General features: G+C 40.5%; 1 protein-coding gene across 1 annotated transcript in view; it reads left to right on the top strand.

Annotated features, from left to right (window-relative positions):
• The first annotated feature begins 6,691 nt into the window (after positions 1-6,691).
• klf7b (Kruppel like factor 7b) overlaps positions 6,692-21,224 on the top strand; it is a 74,439-nt gene continuing 59,906 nt past the window's right edge. The window contains exon 1 of the mRNA XM_020633955.3: positions 6,692-7,162. Within this exon, the coding sequence (XP_020489611.1) occupies positions 7,061-7,162 (102 nt within the window). The 5' untranslated portion in view covers positions 6,692-7,060. The remainder of the gene's footprint in view (positions 7,163-21,224) is intronic.

Below are 21,224 nucleotides of genomic sequence, written 5' to 3'. Positions count from 1 at the left end.
TACTATTCACAACCTAATTCCCACAGGCTTTAAGTTCCAGTCCTGATTAGATGATGGAAGAAAAGTGCTAAAATGCTTTTTTCCTCTCCTCCTCTTCATCCAATTCTTCTCAGTGCCAGAACAACACAACACAATAATAAGATTACAACATGAGTGTGTGTGGAGCTGGGCGGCGATGCCCGCCTTTAAAAGGTTGTGTAGTAGATACACACACACACACACACACACACACACACACACACACACACACACACACACACACACACACACACACACACACACTCCCACACATGCATTTGAACACACAGAGAGCTTTTATGTTGGTCTGTGGTTTTAGCCAGAAAGTGAAAACATGGAATTACACTGATGATCCATTTAACTGTGAAATTCTTTTTTCTCCTTCACTCGTTTCTCGCTTTTTTCTTCTTCTTCTTCTCTCTTAATCCTCTTTGTGTCTTTTTAATAATTTCTCTCATTTTCTCTTTCACTCTAAAACCATTTGCAACAACAAGAGGAGACAAAAAAGAGAAAGAAGACAGAGTGGAAGCCATCAGAAGAATGAAGAGGAAAAGGAGAGGAAGGGAGAGAGTTGGAGGACTTGTAATTGGAGCAATGTGGAGGAGAAAGGAGACAAAGGAGGAGGTGTAGGAGGAGGAATAATAGCAAAGGAGTAAAAGGACTAGTAGGAGCAGTTGTAGAAAGAGGAAGACGAGGAGGAGGACTACACATAAGAGAAAGCAAGGAGCAAACGGATAGGATGGAGGCAAAGGAGAAAAAGAGGGAGGTGGAGAAGTTGTAGTAAGAGGGACATTCGTAGGAGAAAAGGAGGACTATAGCAAAGGGGGAGAAGTGGTACTTATTAACAGGAGCAAGAGGACAAAAGGAGCAGCAGCATGGAGGAAGAGCCGGGGGTGCAGAAAGAGGATGAGCACTAGGAGGAGGAGGTTTTAATAGTGATAGGAGAGGAGGGGGATTTGGAGTAGGAATCAATAGTAGTTTTAGAATTTGTAAGAGGAGTAGTGGGGGGGGGGAGGAGGAGTTGTAGGAATTGTTTTAGTTGTTGTTGGGAGGAGTTTCCTGGTTAAAGAGGAGAAGGAGGAGTAGGAGTCATTAGAGTACTTTTAATTGTAGGAAGAGAACTAGAAGAGAAGGAGGAGAAGTAATCGTATAGTTGAAGAAGGAGCAGAGGTATGATTAGTTGGAGGAGGAGGAGGAGGATTAGAAGAGGAGTGAGCATAGTGGTAATTGGAGGAGAAGTAGTTTTAGGTTCTTTAATAAAAAGATTGTTGAAGTATTTTAATTAGTTTTAGGAGGAGGACTATATGAGGAAGAGGAGCATGACGAGTAGTAGGCATAATAGAAGTAGGAGCAGGAGTTGTAGGAGTATATTGGAGGTTGTTAGAGGAGTATTAGGAGTAGTTTTAGTTGTTATAAGAGGAGGAGGAGAATGAGGACGAGAAGGATTAGCAAAGGTAGTTGAAAAAGGTTGGATTCCTCGGAGTAGTTTAGTAGATGGAGGAGAAAAAGGGGGACTGGGAAAAGGAGTCCCAGCATAAGTCAGAGGAGTTATAGGTAGGGGAAGATTGGTTTATGTAGTAGAAGAAAGAGGAAGAGGAGTATAAGAGAAGTAAAGGAGCTGGAGGAAGGGAGAGGAATACTATGAACAGGAGGAGGACAACACCAAGCAGTAGAAATCTAAGAGGAGGGGAATGAGGAGTAGTAGGGGGTTTGAGTAATATAATGGTTAGACTTAAGGATATAGACATCAACAAAGACAAAAAGGACTAGAAGAGGAGGAGAAGAACAAAGAGGTGAAAGAGAAGTAGGAAGATGAGGAAGAAGGCACTTTATTCTTGATTTAACAGTCAGCTGTTGATAAAACTGAAGATACAAGTGGAGGTGTAATGTCAGGAGTAATAGTGGAAGTAGATAATGGTAGTTGTAGTGTTCAGGGTCAATTGTGGGGAAAGTTGTGTTGCTTCTGACTGACCTGGTTTTTTTATTTGTTAAAGATGTTAATGATTGTAGATTCAGTATTGAATCTCACTGAGATGCTGCATGTGGATCTGATAAGGGCCTCTTATAGGCTGTCAGTAGTAGTATTGATCCATTTTTCTCCATCCCTCCACCCCCACACACACACACACTCTCTCTTGCAGCATCTCCTTCCTGCCTCCCTCCTCCTTCCTCTTTTCCTTCCTTCCTCTGATCCTCGAGTGGCAGACTGAGCTGTAAAAATCAATGTGGAAAATGTCCTGAAACAGGCAATCTAGAAGCCATCTGGCCCTGCTCGTCCTCAGAGGCCTGCAGCGTGTCTCCCGGGGGACGAGAGACACTGAGGAGAAGCAGAAAAAGAGAGAGAGAGGCGCAGGCACGCAATGACACGTTAACTCCATAATGAGTAAATTCACGGTACATATCATGTGGCTGTTACATAATGCCTGGACAAGACTCAAAGATGTTTTAAAATGTGAGAGACAACATATGACAACAACAAAATCATAGATTAAAGAGTTTTTCTTCATAAAGTGCACGGAGAGCCGCAATGTGACGATAACAGCGCACCACACATTAACAGATATGTTATTTATCGCTGTCAATCATGGCGAACAATCTGCAATCATTTTTTAACAGTTTTCAACTGAAGATTCAGGAAGAAAAAGTTACAGAATGAAAAAAGACATGGAGACAGCATGAAGATGTGGCTGTCCATGTCATGCTGTTCTTCAGTGAGCTGGCTTCCCAGTTGGCTATTGTTTCGTTCCAGGTGTGTGTGTGTGTGTGTGTGTGTGTGTGTGTGTGTGTGTGTGTGTGTGTGTGTGTGTACACTCTGCTACCCTCAGGTCTCAACACACACAGGAGATCAGACCGTATGTACTGAAGTTGTCCTTTGGATCAGATCAGATCACACTTAACACACCTCTCACCTCAAGAAAACCTGACAAGAACATCTTTGGAACCCTTTAAAAAATCAAGACTTTGCTTAGGATTGTCAGAATGGCAGAATACCATCTCAGCCCCTCCAAAATCAGCCCAATTATCTTGTAGTGTGTATCCTGCTTAAGAGACAGATAGGTAGAAGTATACGTTTAATATTTGATACAAATAGTATTAAAACAAATATTATTCAAACCTCCTAAGTAATGCATAATGTGAGACAAGGTAGCTTGTTTACCAAATTCTTTAAAATGAAAGGCTTTGACTGCTTCATTGTTGCTACGGTTACTCATTTAGTGACAGGCGAATCAATGAAGAAGTTTCACCCAAGGTGTCCAATACTTGGGAGTTAATGGACACCCTGCAGCCAATCACAATCAAGTATTCACCCTGATCATTGTGTATACACAGCATAGTGTATAGACGTGGTATACAAGTTCATCATATCTCAACTTTTATCAAACTGACAGTGTTGGAGCACTTTAAACGTGCCTCAGATTAAGTTTTGACCTTTTAAGAACACCACCTCCAGCAGTCAGCCGAGCTCTCTGTTACTTACATACTTAAACAAAAGTGCCAGAATACATCGCCCTGAAGGTTTTTAGTCAAGATTAGACTGGTGTTGTCTAAGACGTCGCATTTGAGTTTCAAATTTTGACCTTTAATTGTTGCATCCTCATTAATCCAATTAATGTAGTTTGCAGAGAGAGAGATGGATGTGTGATGGGGTTTGTGTCAGTGACGCTAATGGTGTCAGAGGTTGAGGTAAGTTTCAGACAATGAGGTTATCGCATGGATGTTTTATCACAGCCTGGATACAGGTATGCTTCTTGGCCTTGCTTTGAAGTTGGCCATTCACGGTGTTATGGCATAAAATATCCCTGCAGCTTGAAAAGTATTTCCCCCCCATAGACCCCAGTAATAAGAATCATTTGTAAGTGCTGACAGTAAACCTAAACCTCCAGACAACTTCAATAAAGATGCTTCTTTCCATTCTTTTATTCATTGAGGTTTTCTATTTGAAAAAAACGTTCTTTAATCTGAGAGAAAATTGGAAAATCTGCGACATCATCACATTGAAGTGATGGGTGGCAGTAGTTCAGTCCATTGAGACTTGGGTTGGCATCTGGAGAGTTGCCAGTTTACTTCCTGAGTACTGCTGAGATGTCCTTGAGCAAGGCACCAAAACCCAAACCGCTCAGTGGTGCCCCTGTTTGGAGCCCACACGGTCTGACATCTTTCCATAGATGCATATTCAAAGACTTTGCTTGTGCATGTACGTACTCCAGGCTTATGTGTGTGAGTAGCATGTCTCTCAATAGCCCGATTCAGACTCATGTTTCAAGGTGTGTTATTTAAGTCGCTGTTACGTCTCGCCTTTAATGCGCAAAGGGAGGACGAAGTGATACCCCCTCCATACCCCCTTTCGGAGGTAGTAACAGAGGCATTGCAGGGCCCGAGATGGTATCAGCGGAACCGGAGGAGCACAGCGCTGTGTGTTTGTGCATGTCTGACTGTGTGTGTATGTGGAGCTCCTGCTGTGCCGTGCTTCCACAATGACGAAACGCAGTGTGAATTGATGACAGCTGAGCTTATTTACAGCACTTTAGCTGAAACGCAGTCTGAAAAAAGGACTACAGGTCATAGGTTAAATGGTTTTGTCCATGGGTCAAGAGGGAAAAATATCACTTTTCATATTCAGCAAGGACAAAACCTTAGAAATGAATCCAGAATCTTGAATTTATTTTGGGGCAAAGAACGGGAAAGAAAAGGATGAACGATGTGAATACAGCCAAAGAAGGATATGAAGAAGGTGAAGACCTGTCTGTGACTGAAAGTATCTCTCATTGCTGATTCAAAAATCATCGTCAGTCATTTGAGAGTCTAATTTAAGTGATTTCTACAATATGTTCCTTTAAAATGTATTTAATTCACAGGCTTTATAAACGGTCATTACTCTCTGTCCAGCTGTCTGTCCCCCTGTTAGCCATGTTAGTAAAATCAACTAAACTTAGACCTATAATGTAATGCATCACTGACAAAAACAGTCTGTGCAGAAACATCTAAACTAATATATTTAGTTCTAAGAATCCCCTAAAAACTCTTATTCATTTAATTTGTTATTAAAGCCCATTTTAATACAATTTCAATATAACAGTATTTCTATTTGTCAAAATAAGTGCTCATTGTCTGCACTTTAATAATTATTGTTAATATACCCTAAAAGTTCAGTTTATAGCACATGATAACTCTGAAGTGTCACTGTTTGAGTTCTTGTCTGTTTTAATGCTAGTTTGCTAAACCCCTGGATCTAAAGAGGTCATACATGTTTCAGTAGCTTCTGATGCCACTTCACCTGTAGAGTGTTGGATACTCATTAAGGAAGTGACCCGTATCATATAAGATAGTCAAACATCTGGAGCATCATCACCCAGATGTGTCTGTAACGGCGCTGGCAGGAAACAGCAGTCGGACAGTTGAACCTGTCCTGTTTGAACACAAGCTGCAGTCACGCAACAACTGAAGGATGGAGCTTCACAGAAACTTTACTGAGAATTTACACTGAAAGGGTAGAGGTATTAATACTGAAGAAGCTTTTCTGACATACTGACACAATTTTCCTTCTCATTACCCACATGACTGTTTCCTTTTTTTAAACAGGATTTATGACAAATGAGCCAACAGTTCAACATGTTTTAAAGCTGTACCTCAAATGTGTGTTTAACTATCAAATTCATAATTCAAAATGAATACATTTCTTTAAATTCAAGAATTGTGTAGGTCCCTGTTACAAAAGTATTTGTAATTTCTCATTTCCAAATTTGGAGCACGCATAGTTTTTTTTAATTTTTTTTATCTTGCATGATTATTTTGCACTTAGATCTCAAACTTTATTAAATTAAATTATTTCAAAAGTTCTCTCTGATCACTGCAGTGTTGGAAAGAAAGTAATTGCATGTGTGCCCACCAAGATGTTTGATGAATTTTATTCCGTATTTAAGTATTTTAGCAGGTTTTAGGGCTCATTTTGCAAAGGGAAGATCAACATTTATAAACAGTAACAGTTGTTGTCAGATTAGTGACACTTTTTTCCTGGTGTGTGTTTTTATTTAACATTTTGCAACAACAAAAAAAATGCTAATTCAATTGGATTTACTCCAGAAATGAACAAAAGGGGGATAAAGTGTTGTAAAGTGAACAGGTGGGAGGATCGTGCTGAGCTCTGCTCTCCTCTCCCTCCCTGCTCTCTGCAGATTCACCACATGGAAACCACATGGCGGAGTCTCTGCGGTGAAGCTGTAAAACCTCAGAAAAAACAACAGGCATCTTATCTCCAACACCACTGCTGTTTCTTCTCACTCTCTGTTGATTCTTTGCGAACATTTATTCAAATATTTCATCTTTTTGTGGCTGTCTCCTCGTGTTAGCAGAAGAAGACGCGTTCCGTTTCTCTCCTCTCCGCTTGTGCCGCTTGTAATGACTGAGAGAGGAATGCTGCTGCTTTTATATAGGCCTCTAAAAATAACTCACCCCTCACTGCCATCTACAGACGGACTGACAGCCTGCTGCAGCCAATAGCAGCTCAGTATCCCCGAGAACTCCGCCCCCTCCTCCAGTCTCAGCGCCTCCTTAATTGGACGCCAGTGACATCATCAACCCTATTTACCTTATTAGGTCACGCATGAAAGTGACTGACAGCTGGCTCCTCCCCTCGCTCCCTCCCCTCGCGCGCCGGTCGCCTGGATTGCAGCGGGGTCCAGTCTGCTGCTGCAAGCGGAGCAAACCTGGCAACCTGGCAGCATTTACGGGAGACCGATTGGCAATCTGGCAATGCGGAAATAGATCTGGCACCCCCGATCCAGGACTGAGTAGAGAGGCGTGACATAGCGAGCAGAGAAGAGAGGGGATTGCATTGACAAAGATATAATAATCAACTCTTTTCTTCCTGTTTTTCCTTTTTTTAAATAAAAGTGCTCAGGTGCGCTCCATCTGCACCGGCTGGGATTTTCCAGCGTTTGTTTCTTTTAATTTGACAAGTCTGAGAAGAGGGGGAAAGGAGAAGTGCGTTTTTATTGCGCGGAAACCGGACTTCTTTACTGACTTTTCCTTTTTTGCATCAAGCATGGATCTGTTGGCGAATTACAGTATTTTCCAGGAACTTCAACTCGTTCATGACACTGGTTATTTCTCTGCGATGCCTTCCCTGGAGGAGAACTGGCAGCAGGTTAGAGATGCGTTTTATTATCTTTTCCGGGAAACTAAAGGGGTTTAGAAACTGGGATGAAATGTCACATGTGCGCTGGTTGGTGGTTTCTGAGTGTGTTTTTTACTGTTTTGCATCAGTAGAGCGCTCCAGAGCGGCAGCAGCAGCCCCGTGTAGTTGCGTCTTTTTTTTTTTTTTTTTCCTCGCTCACATGGAGCACGGCGAGGTCCGCTGACAGGAGAAAACATATACACACACACACACACTCATAGAGGGGGAGTGGGTGAGAAGGGGGAGGCGAGGGGGAGAGGATAGGCTACAGACAGAGCTTTACGCACCGATGGATGGACTGCGTTTAAAAAAAAAGCGTAAAATCCACGCACCATCTCGCTTTACGCGTCGAATCCCTTAACTGTGGACTGCCTGAAACATCGAGGGTTAATGCAACCCCTGCACATATGATCGAGCAGGAGCACGTTGTCTTGTGAAATCATGGTCAGATTGTTTCAAAAATACTTTACATGCCACACACAAACAGGGGATCCAGATGAAAATGCTGCTCCTTAAAAAGTCTCTTATTTCCTCAGTTTGGTCCAAATTCACCAAATTCAGCTGTTTTATCACTTAAGCCAAACAATTCCCCCTTATCATTGGTAATTATAAATAACGTCGGATTTCAGTCTGAAAATTCTATTTTTCTTTGAGAAAAGATTTAGGGAATCCGATGAGGACTGAACATTAACTGATCTTGCCCCTTTAAGTCAATTATCTGCTGCATTTGTACCATGATGGGAAGACTAAAAGTTTAAGGGGGTTTCTAAGTAAAATAAAATGTGTTTCCTTATCTTTCTTTCAATGTCTGGAGTCTCTGTGTCCTGTTATATTTATATGAAGGGGACTTATTGCTATATTTCATAGTGAGTGAGAGCAGATTGAAGGTGAAAGTGGAGTGATTTTGTTTTGCAGTCTGAGCTAATGCTGGAGGAGAGAGGGCTGTTTTTAGAGTGACGGATCTGATCGATAGACCAGTCTGTCAGAGTGATATGTTTGGATTATCGCACACACGCACACACGCACACACCACACACACACACAACACACAACACACAACACACACAACACGCACACACAGACACACAGATACCACAGAAGATGGACACATGCCTAACAGCTAGTGACTCGTTCTTAAATAATATATCCGCATCTGCCACTGTTTGTTTGCAGATAATCCTGTTGAATAATACATTTTTAGCCACTATAGAATATTTACCAGACTCTGTGTGTGGGTTATTACCTTTTCCTGTCATGTAAAATCCTGACTGTATTAATATGTAAGGAGGAAAGCAGAGTTATGGTTATTATCTGTATTCCACAGGCAAATAAATGATCAGTGTGTGGTCTGTCAGGAGGAGAATCGTGGAAAATGTATTTTTTTGCAAATCTGAAAAGGTATTTTAGACACTCAAATGATCTCGACATCATTTTTTGGACTATTATAAGCAGAAAAAAAAACAATATATGGGATGTTACAAATATCTTCCCTCAAGTTTACCCTCTTGAACTTAAGAAATGAAAGCTGTTAAGTGATAGCCATCTTGAGCCCTGTAGTAGAGTTTGTGCTGCCACGTATTTAATTTTCTTTCAAGCCAAGTCTCCCAAAAGGTCCCTGTATGGTGAAAAAAATCTGCTCCCATCATGGTATTTGGTGAGTCAAATGTGTGTTTTTAAAGGGCCTGGACCACGTGTATGTATATACAAATAGTCTTGAATGAAGCCCAGCCGTCATCCCTCCTCTCTGTCTTACTGACACAAATTCTCACTGCCTCATCCTATTTTTAGTCCAAACAGCTCGTAGTTTCATCCCCTGTAACCTATTTTTTCTGTCTGTAAGCATATTGTTAATTGATTGAGAGGTTTTTTAGAGTTTCGGGTTTTGATGTCATGTCTCATTTTACGGAGAATGGCTGAAAAAGCTGTTTAAATTGTTGCCTAGAGACAGAAACGCAATCCTTGGAAAAAGCAATTCTACTCAGTTTATCCACACTTATATTTGCAGAAAAACGATTTTGTTTTACATATTTCAGCCTCGTACAAACACTGCGTTTCAAATTCAACATCAATACCTGTGGGATGCTAAAGTTTTGATATCGTTAAACCAGAAGTGAATGCAGCACCTGTTTTCCTGAGTTTAAACTGGCACGTGGGAAGTCTCAGATTGTTGATTTGGACCCTCATTGGCAACAAATAGTGTGCAACTTGAGGTAATGGAGACAAGTACAAGCTGTCTTTTTGAAAGGTTAGTCCGATATTTCAGCGTCTGCATCAAATACAGACTGTTCCAAGATCCGTTTAGCCTAGCTTAGGGACAATACACCAACTTTAAAGCCTTCTTATGTCCGCACAAAATTTAAAGCTCCTTCAACATTGACTGGTGATGGAAAAAACCCAGATGAAATTATTTACAACTCTGAAGCCTTAGTCTATTTTAGCTTGATGTTTTTGGTTTTACAGGGGCAGTAATTAAATCTTTCGGTCTCTGTGTAGGCTATCAAAAAGCAGAAGGCAGCATTTTTTTTTTTTTTTTAGCATTTCACTCTGAACTCCCACCGGCCATGCACCGAGCAGCAGACAGCTGGCAAAGAAAGTGGAACAAGCAGCAGCTAAAGAGATATATTTTTATAAGCACTTGTGGGAGCCCTTAACAGAAGAAGTTAGAGAGTGAACTTGGTATGATGTGTAGGCTTAGACAGATTCAGTCAAATTCAGTAGCTTAGCCATCATTATTCATACAGTAAAGATATTATTCTCTTGCTGCTTCAATTGAACTTGCTTTGGCTTAGTCACCCAAAAAAAAAGGATCTGCATTCTTCTTAGACGTCTGGTTTAATGAGCAAATAGCTAAACTGAAAGTAAACAACCCCCAGGTTTATTGGTGACTATTTTGTGCTCAGTAGCTAGCTAAAGATGCAACACGTTAAGACATAATTCAAGCTCATGGGGGACTAATTTCCCCCTGTTTTTTAAGCTATAGCAGTTTACCTCTAATTAAAGTGTTTGTGTTTAATTAGGCTAACAACATCTTGGACCTGAATCGAAGCTGATATGTGATTCTGCCTCGGTCACTGCTTTGAGCATGTGTCCTTTTATGGTTTTGAGTTTTTATTTTCTCCAAAGATAGATATTAGGAAGATGCTGGCTCAGTTTTTCAGAGTGGAAAGTTCTTGTTTTATTGTGTATGGAAGAACGTAGAGAGGAAAAGATGAGTTTTCTCAAATGTATCTTCACCAGTGAGGACACACTATCACACTATTAGCTTACATGCTATTAAAAGCAGTTGCTGGACGTCTGAGCTTAGATGGCAACCATTTATGTGGGCATAGTTTTGAAGTTGCATGTCTTACTTATTCATTTGTAATTCCTCTGCCCTATAGACTACAAGAAAATCTATGATTTCCATTTATAACTTTGGTTTAATGAGCTATCAGTAATGAAATCTCCAGGTGCAGTGGTGGATGTTTTCTACTAGCTAGCTATCAAAAGATCCAGAAAGTTAAGACACCGTTAATGCGGTAGACTAGTTTCTTAAGTTGTCGAGGGTTTGTGCTAGGCTAGGCTAGGCTAACAACATCTCGGACCTGAAGTGAAGCTGGGATGAACTGAGAAAATAAGCTGATATGCATTTTCTGATTGATTTGAATAGTGCTGTGAGGATGTATTCCATCATGTATTTAGTTAAAAAAATACATCCATTTCATTCATTGAAAGTAGCCCACTGTGTGAGTTTCATAGTCTACAAAGAGAGCTTTTCAGATTGTATCGTGCGGGCTTATTGTGTATGGAAAGCAACAACAGAGAGGACAGAGGAGTTTTCTCAAATTGATCTGCACCAGTGGGGACACACACTAAAAAAGAGAGACAAACACACTCACTGACACAGTGCGAACAGGCGCACCCACATTTTTTCCACTCTTGTTCCCTCACTCTCCCTCCATCCCCTCATTCACTCCATCACACACACACACACGCACACACACGCACAAACACACACACACACACACACACACACACACACACACACACACACACACACACACACACACACACACATGCTCGGCTGGCATGCACTAATGGAAAGCTATGGTCTGGCAGGACTCATCCCGCCACTTTCGACAGTAATTGGCCGTTTGCTGTCAGACTGACCGAGCAACACACACACACACACACGTACAAACGCACACACACACAAACACATACACACACAAACAAACAAACAACATGATTTGTGTGTGACATTTGTCTTTCGTGTCTGTCGCTGGATCATGCTCCATGGTCTTTGTTTCCTCCTGCAGACTTCTTTTATCAGCTGCTTTGCATCATGGCTAAACATGTGGAAAACACACACACACACACACACACACACACACACACACATACACACTCTCTCGCTCTGCTGTCTATCAGCCTTGTTGCCTCTGACAGCACTAACCCATGTTCTGCATATAATTGCTGCATCCATGCAGGTTGAGGATGATGTGACGGGCTTTAGGGATTTGTGTGTGTTTGTGTGGAGTGTCCAAGGATAAAATGGCGAACCCAGACTTCCCAATTAGATTAAATCCATTTATTTCCAAGCGGCGCCACGCCAAAGTCAGTTGAGTTAGTGTGGAAAACAGACACAATGAAAGCTGAGGCTACGTGGAGGTGAAAACTGATGCAGAGGTTGGTTGTTTTTGTGCAAAGATCTCGGTTTTAATACTCAGATGCTGCATGCAGGTATCCAGCCTATATCCTTGCTTTACACAGTCTGCTTCTCTCACCATCTCTCTCTCTCATCTTGTCTCTTAATTTGTGTGCTCGGTGTGTCTGTAGATCTTCTCAAGCTGATTGATTTATTTGCTGCGGGGGTCGTTACAGCACGATGCTTCGAACCAGCTCCGTGTTACTGATACACACAGTCTCCATTATGCCCTGCAAGCCTGCATCTCTCTCAGGAGTGCATTCTGTCAATGTTGTACATACAGCAGTTTATGAGCACAATACTCATTGCAGCTCTAAACATAGTATGTCCAATCCTCAGTTAGTTCTGCATTACAAAAAGGTAACAAATGTCACTAATCGCAATTTTTTAGCATCTTATAATCCGATTAGAGACTGTTGTTGCAAACTTAACCACATGCAGATCAGCAAATCTCTTAATCTGTCTTGTCAGGTCCACCATATAGCCTCAAACTTATCTATCACCACTTCAAGATCCATAATTTTCAATCCCCATTTCTTACTTTGTCTTAACCAGTATGTGACATTTAGAGCTTTCTGATGCCTATGCGGCCGGGGTGTACACTACCATCTTACAAGTTAAATCTGGACAAAAAAAACAACCTTTACATTTGAGAAAACGTATTATTACATTAGTTTAAGTCAGGGAGTTTCATTGTATTCTTAATGTATTGGGACAACACTGACAATAAAGCTTTGTGTTCTTTTCATTATAAGTGAATTCATTCATCACTCACTTTTCTACTTACAGGATACATATTGCCAATTTGTTGTTGCAAAGCCACGAGTATCATCATATATTTTTATGCTATTTTCAATATAAACAACCAAAATCAATTGAGATCGCACCTTGTGTGGAAGTTTACCACAGAATGGGAATATCTCTTTCTTGATTTATGCTTGAATCTGTACATTTTAGAAGTTTAGAATATTTTATTTGTGTTACGTTGTTGCTACCTCCACCAAAGATGAACCCAGATCTTTACCAAAACAGTCATGACAAACCGAGCTGTGCAGCTTCTCGTGTGCGCGTGTCCATTGTTTTCATTTCCTCTCATCTCTTGGTAACCTGTTAACCTACTGAAGGACCTCTGCAAGAGCTGTGTTTTCTCTATGTCTGCCTCTCTCGTTCAGTTTCTCTCTCTTTCCCTCTGTGGCTTCAGGCTGGCCCTGGGAAGTTTGACAAGATAATGAATTGCCATGCATGCTGCAGTTTTTCACATTTCACAGCCCAGTAACTCTGTATGTAGGGACCGGGGGAGGATGGATGGAGGGGATGAGGGGTGATGGTTAGAGAAAGTGGAGGATGAGAGAGAAACAAAACACCAGCAGAGGTTAGAGGAATACATGCAGGTGGAAGTTAGTCAGGGAATAGGACACTCCCCCTACCCCCCATTTTTAAAACCCTGTCTTCCTTTTGTCTTTCTTGCCATTCTTCCTGTGTCACCACAGAGTTGCACACACACATTCACACACTTACACACACACACACACAGAGTTATGTAATTGTCTATGGTGCGCAGCTGCTTCCTCATAGTCATAGCAGACAATTAAAGAGGAAGACGAGTGAGAAAAAAACAATGGAACGGAGAGAAAAGGAGGAAAGAGACAACAGGAAGGTGGAAGAGTGACAGAGAGGAAGACTTGAGACAGAGAGATGAAGACAGGAAGAAACTATTCTGTAAAAACTCATTTAAGTATCAGGAAATGTTCTTATAAGGGCAAATTAAAGTGAGTGTATGATACAACTCCTGGGATTCATTTTGCTGGTTTAAAAACTTAATTATAACAGCGGTACAACATAATTCTAGTGCTGCTACATTAAAGCAATAAATCAAACCAGTGTTTAAAAGAAAACAAAGAAAATGCTTTATTAATTAAAGAAAGATAACTTTTTTCATTAAAGCGCACTAAGCTAGTTCATGTTTTTCATACAATGAAGAAGCTGCTGTATCACTGGTGTCTTTGGCCGTGTCGACTCTTGGTTTTGCTCAACAAACAGCGTTAAAGACTTTGCTAACGTGTCATCAGCTGTCAGGGCTGTTATCACTTTGGTCTGGAGTGAATTACCTTAATAACTGTAATAGAGGTTGCTATGAAAATGACCTTGGTGATCCTCTGACCTTTCATAGAAAGTCACCAACAGGACAAACTTTCCACTCCCAAAACTAAAAAAACGCTCCGAGATTTATCGCTGTATTTTGACCAGCTTAAAAAAATTAGCATCTTATCAGCTGAATAGTAGCCCTATACACCTGTCATCAATTTCTATTTGTCTCAAATGGGTACATTATTCACAAAATAAACACAACACTGTGATGAAGAGGACTTGAATCAAGTGATTGAGTTAATACATAGAGGTAATAAATAAAGTAGGCTTACTGTCTCGCCCCCTTCTGGTGATTTAAAGAATCCACTTAGGCTGAACTTTTTAGCTAAAAGTCCACTGTTTTTATAGATTATTTGATTATTGCAAGGTGATTATTCAAAGCAATCACACCACAATAATACAAATTAAACTTAGAGGTTGCGTTTCAAATGATATCCAAAACGTATTTCTCCTTATCCTTATCAATTTCAATCAGTGTAAAAATGATTTTGTTGCAGCTGCCAAACTTTTTACTATTCTTTTAGTTTGTTAATCCTTCGGTAACTCTTAAACTGTTGGGGGGAAAACCGGAGACTGCCTTGTTGTTTTCCAACTGTCCTGTTATTTCATTTGAACATAACCCACCAGAACAGTCTGTCTTTATGTGTCAGCTAAGATTGACTGGCAAGCTGTGCAGAGTCACCTCCCTCTTGCCCATTGCATGCTGGGAATGACTGCAGCCCACTATGACTCTGACAGGACAAGCTGGATGAAAAGTTGATGGATTAAAGTCTAAAGTATGATCAAGCACCTAGTTATGGAGCGTTTTATTAGCATTTTGATGTCAGCATTTTCTTGTCCATAATGAGGTGTGACATGGACTCATGACTTTATGAAATTGTAAAAGTGAAGCAACCCAAAAATAAAATGGCAGAAAAAAATAGGAAGCTGTGCAAGACGCCAGATGTTTAAAAACAGAAGCCTTCAGTGACAAACCTGTGTCTTCACTTTTTACAGTGTGGGAACTGGTGCCAATATTTTTCTCCTTATGAGCCGCTCTAATCACTGCATTCATTCACTTTCTTTTTTATCGTTCCCCCAAACACACACACACAGTTATTGTTCTTTCCTCATAATTTGAAATCACTCGAGTCGAACACACACACACACACACACACACACACACACACACACACACAGACACACACACACACTCCCGCCCGCCCTAGAGCCCATAATTCAGTAAGTGAATAAGGCGTTCAGTCTACGGTGGCAGAGATTAGATAAGAAAGTGAGCAGTCAGGCTGCTGCGGCAGGAAAGCAGAACAAATGAACTGCACTGGTGATGGAGAGGGAGCTTTTACTGTGAAAACCATCGGCCTGATCTTTCAAGATGAGTGCTTCTCTATGGAGGGCAGCTCTCCAGCACTATTCACCACAGAGGCTGATTACTACAGTTTACAAGGAGATTTACCCATTCATCTCTCCATGCCTGCAGAACACTGGATATCAGCTATTGTGTAGTGAATCATCCCACTGTGCTTCATGAGTTGCTTATATATATATATATTGATTTTCTCGTATTTATTAGAGTCTAACATTGGAGGAAATGTGCTTGTTTGCGGTGTGATCTGCTGTCAGATGAGAAAATGTACATCAGTTTCTTCTCTGTGGCTTTAGTAGAGAGAAGTGTTTGGACTAGCTTCGTGAGAGTGTTAGCAGGGGGAAAACTGCTGACACGGCTCTAAGAACAGTGACATTTCTACTAACTAAAGAGCTGTCCAATCATCTCTTCTGTTTGGAGGATGCCAAATGTATATTTTAAGAATAAGGGACCTGGGTTTTAGTCAAAGCCAGGTTCTTTGTTACATATTCTCTTTGCACATATTAAGTGTATAAAGTAGATTAAGAGTGGTCAAAGCTCTGAGATGGAACTTCAGGGTATCATCTGCAATAAAGCATTAAGCGATCACAAACTTTGGTCTTAATCATTGCATCATTTGGGGAAACAAAACTGTTAGTTTCAATGGAAACACTGTATTGTGTACTGTGTACTCTTCAGAAGAAGGGAAGTAAATGGTTTCAACTTGGTGGGGAACTAAAGAATCGTAACAATGATTTGATTGGTCGATTAGATGAGTGGCAAGCATTCTCTGTTTGAGATTCTTAAAAGTGAAAACTTGCTTCTTCCTGCTTTGACCGATAGAATTAACACTAAAGAAAGGTGAAGCTGGAAAGTCCATTAAAAAAAAGTATCAAATTATCGGTATAAATAAATTCAATTTATTCCATTTCAAGCAAAAGTACTCAATACAAGTTTAGTTTTTCATGTCAGTAGACGGAGGGGTCACTTTTTTAACAGGACCACGAACAATATATCACTTTAAATTCATTGATGGTTGTCCTTAAATTCTGTGGATTATACAGGAAGCATTTCACCCGTTAAAAGAAGATAGGTATCACATTTTAACTTTGACAATGACTTTGAAAATGCTGTATCTCCAAATTATCGATATATAGTATAATCGGGTAACCATTGTATTTATTACTCATCTAATTTCTGTTGAGACTGGATTTTTTTGGCTCACACAATTGTATTTGGGAAGTTTCTTTTGAAGAAGGAAAGCTGAGTAGGTTTGATCTGATTCCTTTTTATTAAGAGAAATCCTCTTGGTGATCGCAGGCTGAGTTGTGTTGACACACACACACACACACACACACACACACACACACACACACACAGGTGTGTTGTGTTTTGTGTGACTGTGTCTCTACATCCTGCTGAGCCAGTGTTTGCAGACCGATTGGCTCAGGGATAAAGCCTTGTGACCTGGAATCCATCCAACCCTCTCCCTCTCTCTACTCACCCCGCTCTCTTTCTCACTTCATGTCTGTCTGTTTTTTCTTCTCCCTCCCTCTGTCCCCCTCCTCCCGCCCTCCCTGTCAGCCCCCCTTTCCCCAAACATCCTTTTGTTTATGTACATTTTGAATTTGCACGCATAAAAAACACAGAATGAAAAGAATAGGAAAAAGCCTAAATATAGTTAAAGTTTTTCTTGTGGTCTGACTCAGCAAAGAGAAGAAGAAATAAAGGCTGATTGAACACATTTTCCAAATAAACAATGAGTGTGTAGGACTTGCTTCCTCTTATTTTCTGTCTTCTTCTTCCTCTCCTTTTTTTTAAACTGCCCCCAAAGAGTCAAATTTTTTTCCTAAAAAATACAGAATAAAATATGAAAACATAATGGTGTGTAAAGGAGACGCAATAGTAATTACAGTAGCATCAAAAGCAGCAGTTTCACTTATTATGATGTTCAAAAGGGGTTACTGCTGCTCTTTTTATAATGTGGATATAGTTAGAATATAATCAGGGCTCCATTTAATTAACAAACACATTCACATTTCACTCTGTTGACTTATTTTGCACATTTGTTTTAATATCTGCACATCTGGACGGAAACACGCCCTCTTCCTGCCTTTTTAGTTCTCAGCTCCTGTGAAAACCAACATCCACCAGAGTATACACACACACCCACACACACACAGGCAGTACATGTGACTGCTGTGTGTGTGTGTGTGTTTTGGTAATGACATCATTCATAGTGTGCAGAGGATGTTGACAGTGGCAGAGGAAGCGAGTGTCTCTGTGTGTGCTAGCCTGCCCAGGCTTACAGTTGGCAGTGCACCTTCCAGGATACACACAAACAAACACACACGCTGCTGGTTTTCAGAAAGGGCTAGAAGACTACAGTTGAAATTAGACCTCGATCACTTTTAAAGTTGGTCTTTAAAGTGAGTCAAATCTTTTGTTAAAGACCAACGCTACAAACAGAACATTGCTCAAAGTCTAGTTTGGTAACTCTGTTGTGTAGGGAGGAACAAGACAATATAGACTGCAGCAATCTTTGGAGAGAATTTTATACATTTGTACTGACCAGGCTCTCAAACCATTACATTTTTAATTGTGTTCACAAAACTCTTTTATTTTTATTTTTTATCGCATGTTTGAACATCCATAATTTCCCATATAAAAATTGCTGGGCTGTTACATATAATTTTAATTTACTTGCTGTTTTTTTTTTAAACCATGCTTTTATTTTGAAATGAAGCAAGGACTTTTTTGGTAGATCAAAGGTTAGGTACAATAACTTAAACACGGAAAAAGGAACTTGTAACGGAACAAAAACTAATCGAAAAGCGGAACCGTATAGTAACTCTAGATAACTAAAAGCGTTAAATCCTTTTGCATGCTGAGGAAGTAAGTACAGCGAGATTTCCAGGATGCAAAGCCATAAGCAGTGCCCCCATGTGCCAGTATGTGCCACTGTAAACCTTAACTATAAATAATGATACAATTTTAAAAAACTGTGACGTATTCATTTTAATTGGAATATTTTTTAAAGCTAAATTGTGACTCAAAATTGTTTAAATGCATGCAGACTTGGATCAGTTTTTCTGCCAAATTTACATCTGATAGAGATTATCGAAAACATAAGACAAAAAACTCATTCTGATGTTTGTTCTCATATTGAATAAAACCTGCAGGGGATTATTAATTCCTAGTGTAAACTGATGGCACAGTTATTATCTTGTCATCGCAGCAGAGAGCTTAAATGTCAATATGCAATAATGTTGAACTCTTGCCTCAGAGCTTTAGTGAAGTGTGTCTGCATGAAACCAGCTCTTGTGCAAGACTTTCATTAGGGATGTCACATTGTCTCAGGGCATTTGAGCATACTATATTGTGTGTGTGTGTGTGTGTGTGTGTGTGTGTGTGTGTGTGTGTGTGTAAGATGTCAGTGTTGAGACAGAACAAGAGACAGAGTTGCAGTAAGGAAGGAGCGTGCCAGCGTTCCGGTGCGTCTTTCTGCTTGAATGCATGGTCGGTGTGTGTGTGCGTGTGTGTGTGTTGGTGTGTGTGTGTGTGGTTGGGTGGGTGCAGATTGGGACAGTAAATGGGTCAGATGCAGCGGAGGAGGATGACCTTGGGAATTTGTCCTGTTTTTCTTCCCGAGTTGCTGCAGACGCAGTTCTTTGTCTCGGAGATGGAGAGAGATAGAAACACAGTGATGGCAGAAATAAGAGTCTACTTTAACAGTTTTATTGTCTTAAGCTGAAACTGCTCTATAGAGGATTTAGATATGATGCAGCATTAAGATGCTCCTCAAAGCTTCCTGTAGAATTTTAATCCTCATGTTTTATTTTTCAGCTGTTTCTCCTTTTAAGAGTGTTTTGCTTATCTTGTGCGTGATACCCAGTCCTACCACTGGTGTCCCTCAATGGTCAACAGGTGCTAAAAAGAAGAAGACCTCCCTCTATTATACACGGATGTAATTAGGGCTAGACTACAAATACTTTGCAAAACTTTTATGAGAAAGTAAATGCAAGTCTATGGAGCTATTATTCATGCAGAACTATTTGCAAATGTGTAAAAAGATAACCTCCAAAAGAAAAGATTCCAGAAAACAATCAAAAGCAAACGCAGAGGGGAGGAAAGCCACAGAGCACTGGGTTGTCCAGGTTCAATCTTATTTGATCACATCTCCTTTGGCCAGCGTTCTTTGATGTCACTGCATTAGTATGTTGGAAAGGTTGAACACCAGCCTCACACTGGCTTTGCCTTCAAACCATAACTCCTCACCATCTCGGTTTTAAAAGCAAAAACTGTGAGGGCATGAGATGTAACTTCTTCGCCTCTGCTTCATTAGCTGCTCATCCCACGTCTGCCTTTTTATGTTTTCCTGACGCTGTGATTGGCTGAATCCACCTGATCTGATCGCTGGATATCAAACAGAGGTGGAAACAGCTGCAGGGCCGCGAAATGTTTAATGTCTGAGTCACTCACTGAATCCACATTATGTCATTACCTCCGATGATATGTTTCCTGCTGCGGAATTTAGTGGTCTGACTCAGAGTTTAGGAAAGTTTGAAACTCAAATAAAACTGATTGGATCATTAATATTTACTTATGAAGTTAAAGAAGGAACTATGTGTGTCTACAAACATGAACAAGGAAGTGTTTTACTCTTCAAATCCTTTAACCTAACTTCTTTTTTCCCTTGTGTCCACCTATATTCATCTAGAAAATTAAAGTACTTGTTATTAATCTTCATGCTTTGGCTCACCAGGCTTCAAGTTTTCACTAGATGTCATTTCTTCACGTTATGCAAGTATTTCTAAATCATTCCGCCGGTGTGTTGCTGCTGCATGTGGACAAATGGTTGTGGTGTCTGGCCCGGCAGAGCCATCCATGCCTGCTGTACTGTGATATGTGGGTCGTTGTCTATTTTCATCCACAATGTTGCACAGCAATACCTGAGGGAATAGACAAGTGCTGCAGTGTGTGTGTGTGTGTGTGTGTGTGTGTGTGTGTGTGTGTGTGTGTGTGTGTGTGTGTGTGTGTGTGTGTGTGTGTGTGTGTGTGTGTGTGTGTGTGTGTGTGTATACTTGTGCTTGCAGACCACAACAACATGATAGAAAATACGAACAGAGAAGAAGAAGACAGGGAATTAGAAGGTGTGTCCACGGTAAATTGAGGTTGATTGAAAATGGTGTCTTGTGATTTCTTTAGAAGTGTAGAGAATCAAACGGTTAAATCTCTTCTTTTTTATGCTCCTTTTCAACTCACCTGTGCTTTCCAGCTCTCGTCTGTGAATAAATGAACCGACTGTTTCCACAAACTGCTCGGTTCGAGCAGCTCAAAACTCTCTGTTGACTCTGTCTCTCTTGTTTTGTGCGCCGATGAAGCTTATCCTTCAGTACAGATGTTTTCTTTTTAGATATTGTTTCCTTCTGTCATTTTTGTTTCAAGATACAGTATGTGCACAAATGAAAAATAGCGATTAAGGCATGTTGTTTTTGGCTGCTGCATTAAGTCCCTGGAAGAATTATTTTTAAAGGTTGTTGGTAGAATAATGGATTAAAAAAAGAACATCAGGTATCATCATAAATCCACAGAATAGTCCTTTAACCTGGCTGTATTGATTCGATTAAGTGACCTATGGCTTTATTTATTATCATTGGTTCATGATTTCAGTTGTTTTCTAATTAAACAAATGTAAAGAAGCAATGAATGAAAGCTGGTGATCTCACTGTGTGTCAGGTACTATTCAGTAAATCCAGGTGTGCTGTAGTGAGGACAAATGGCAGAAAGAAAGCCAGCAGTGGACCACCTTGCCTCCGTGTAGTAGTGGAGGTCTCTGAAGCGGTTACAGACAC

The sequence above is a fragment of the Labrus bergylta genome, chromosome 13, assembly GCF_963930695.1.
Source record: "Labrus bergylta chromosome 13, fLabBer1.1, whole genome shotgun sequence".
NCBI lineage: Eukaryota > Metazoa > Chordata > Actinopteri > Labriformes > Labridae > Labrus > Labrus bergylta.
Note: the sequence above shows the minus strand (reverse complement) of the source record. Positions and strands in the feature narration are given on the sequence as shown.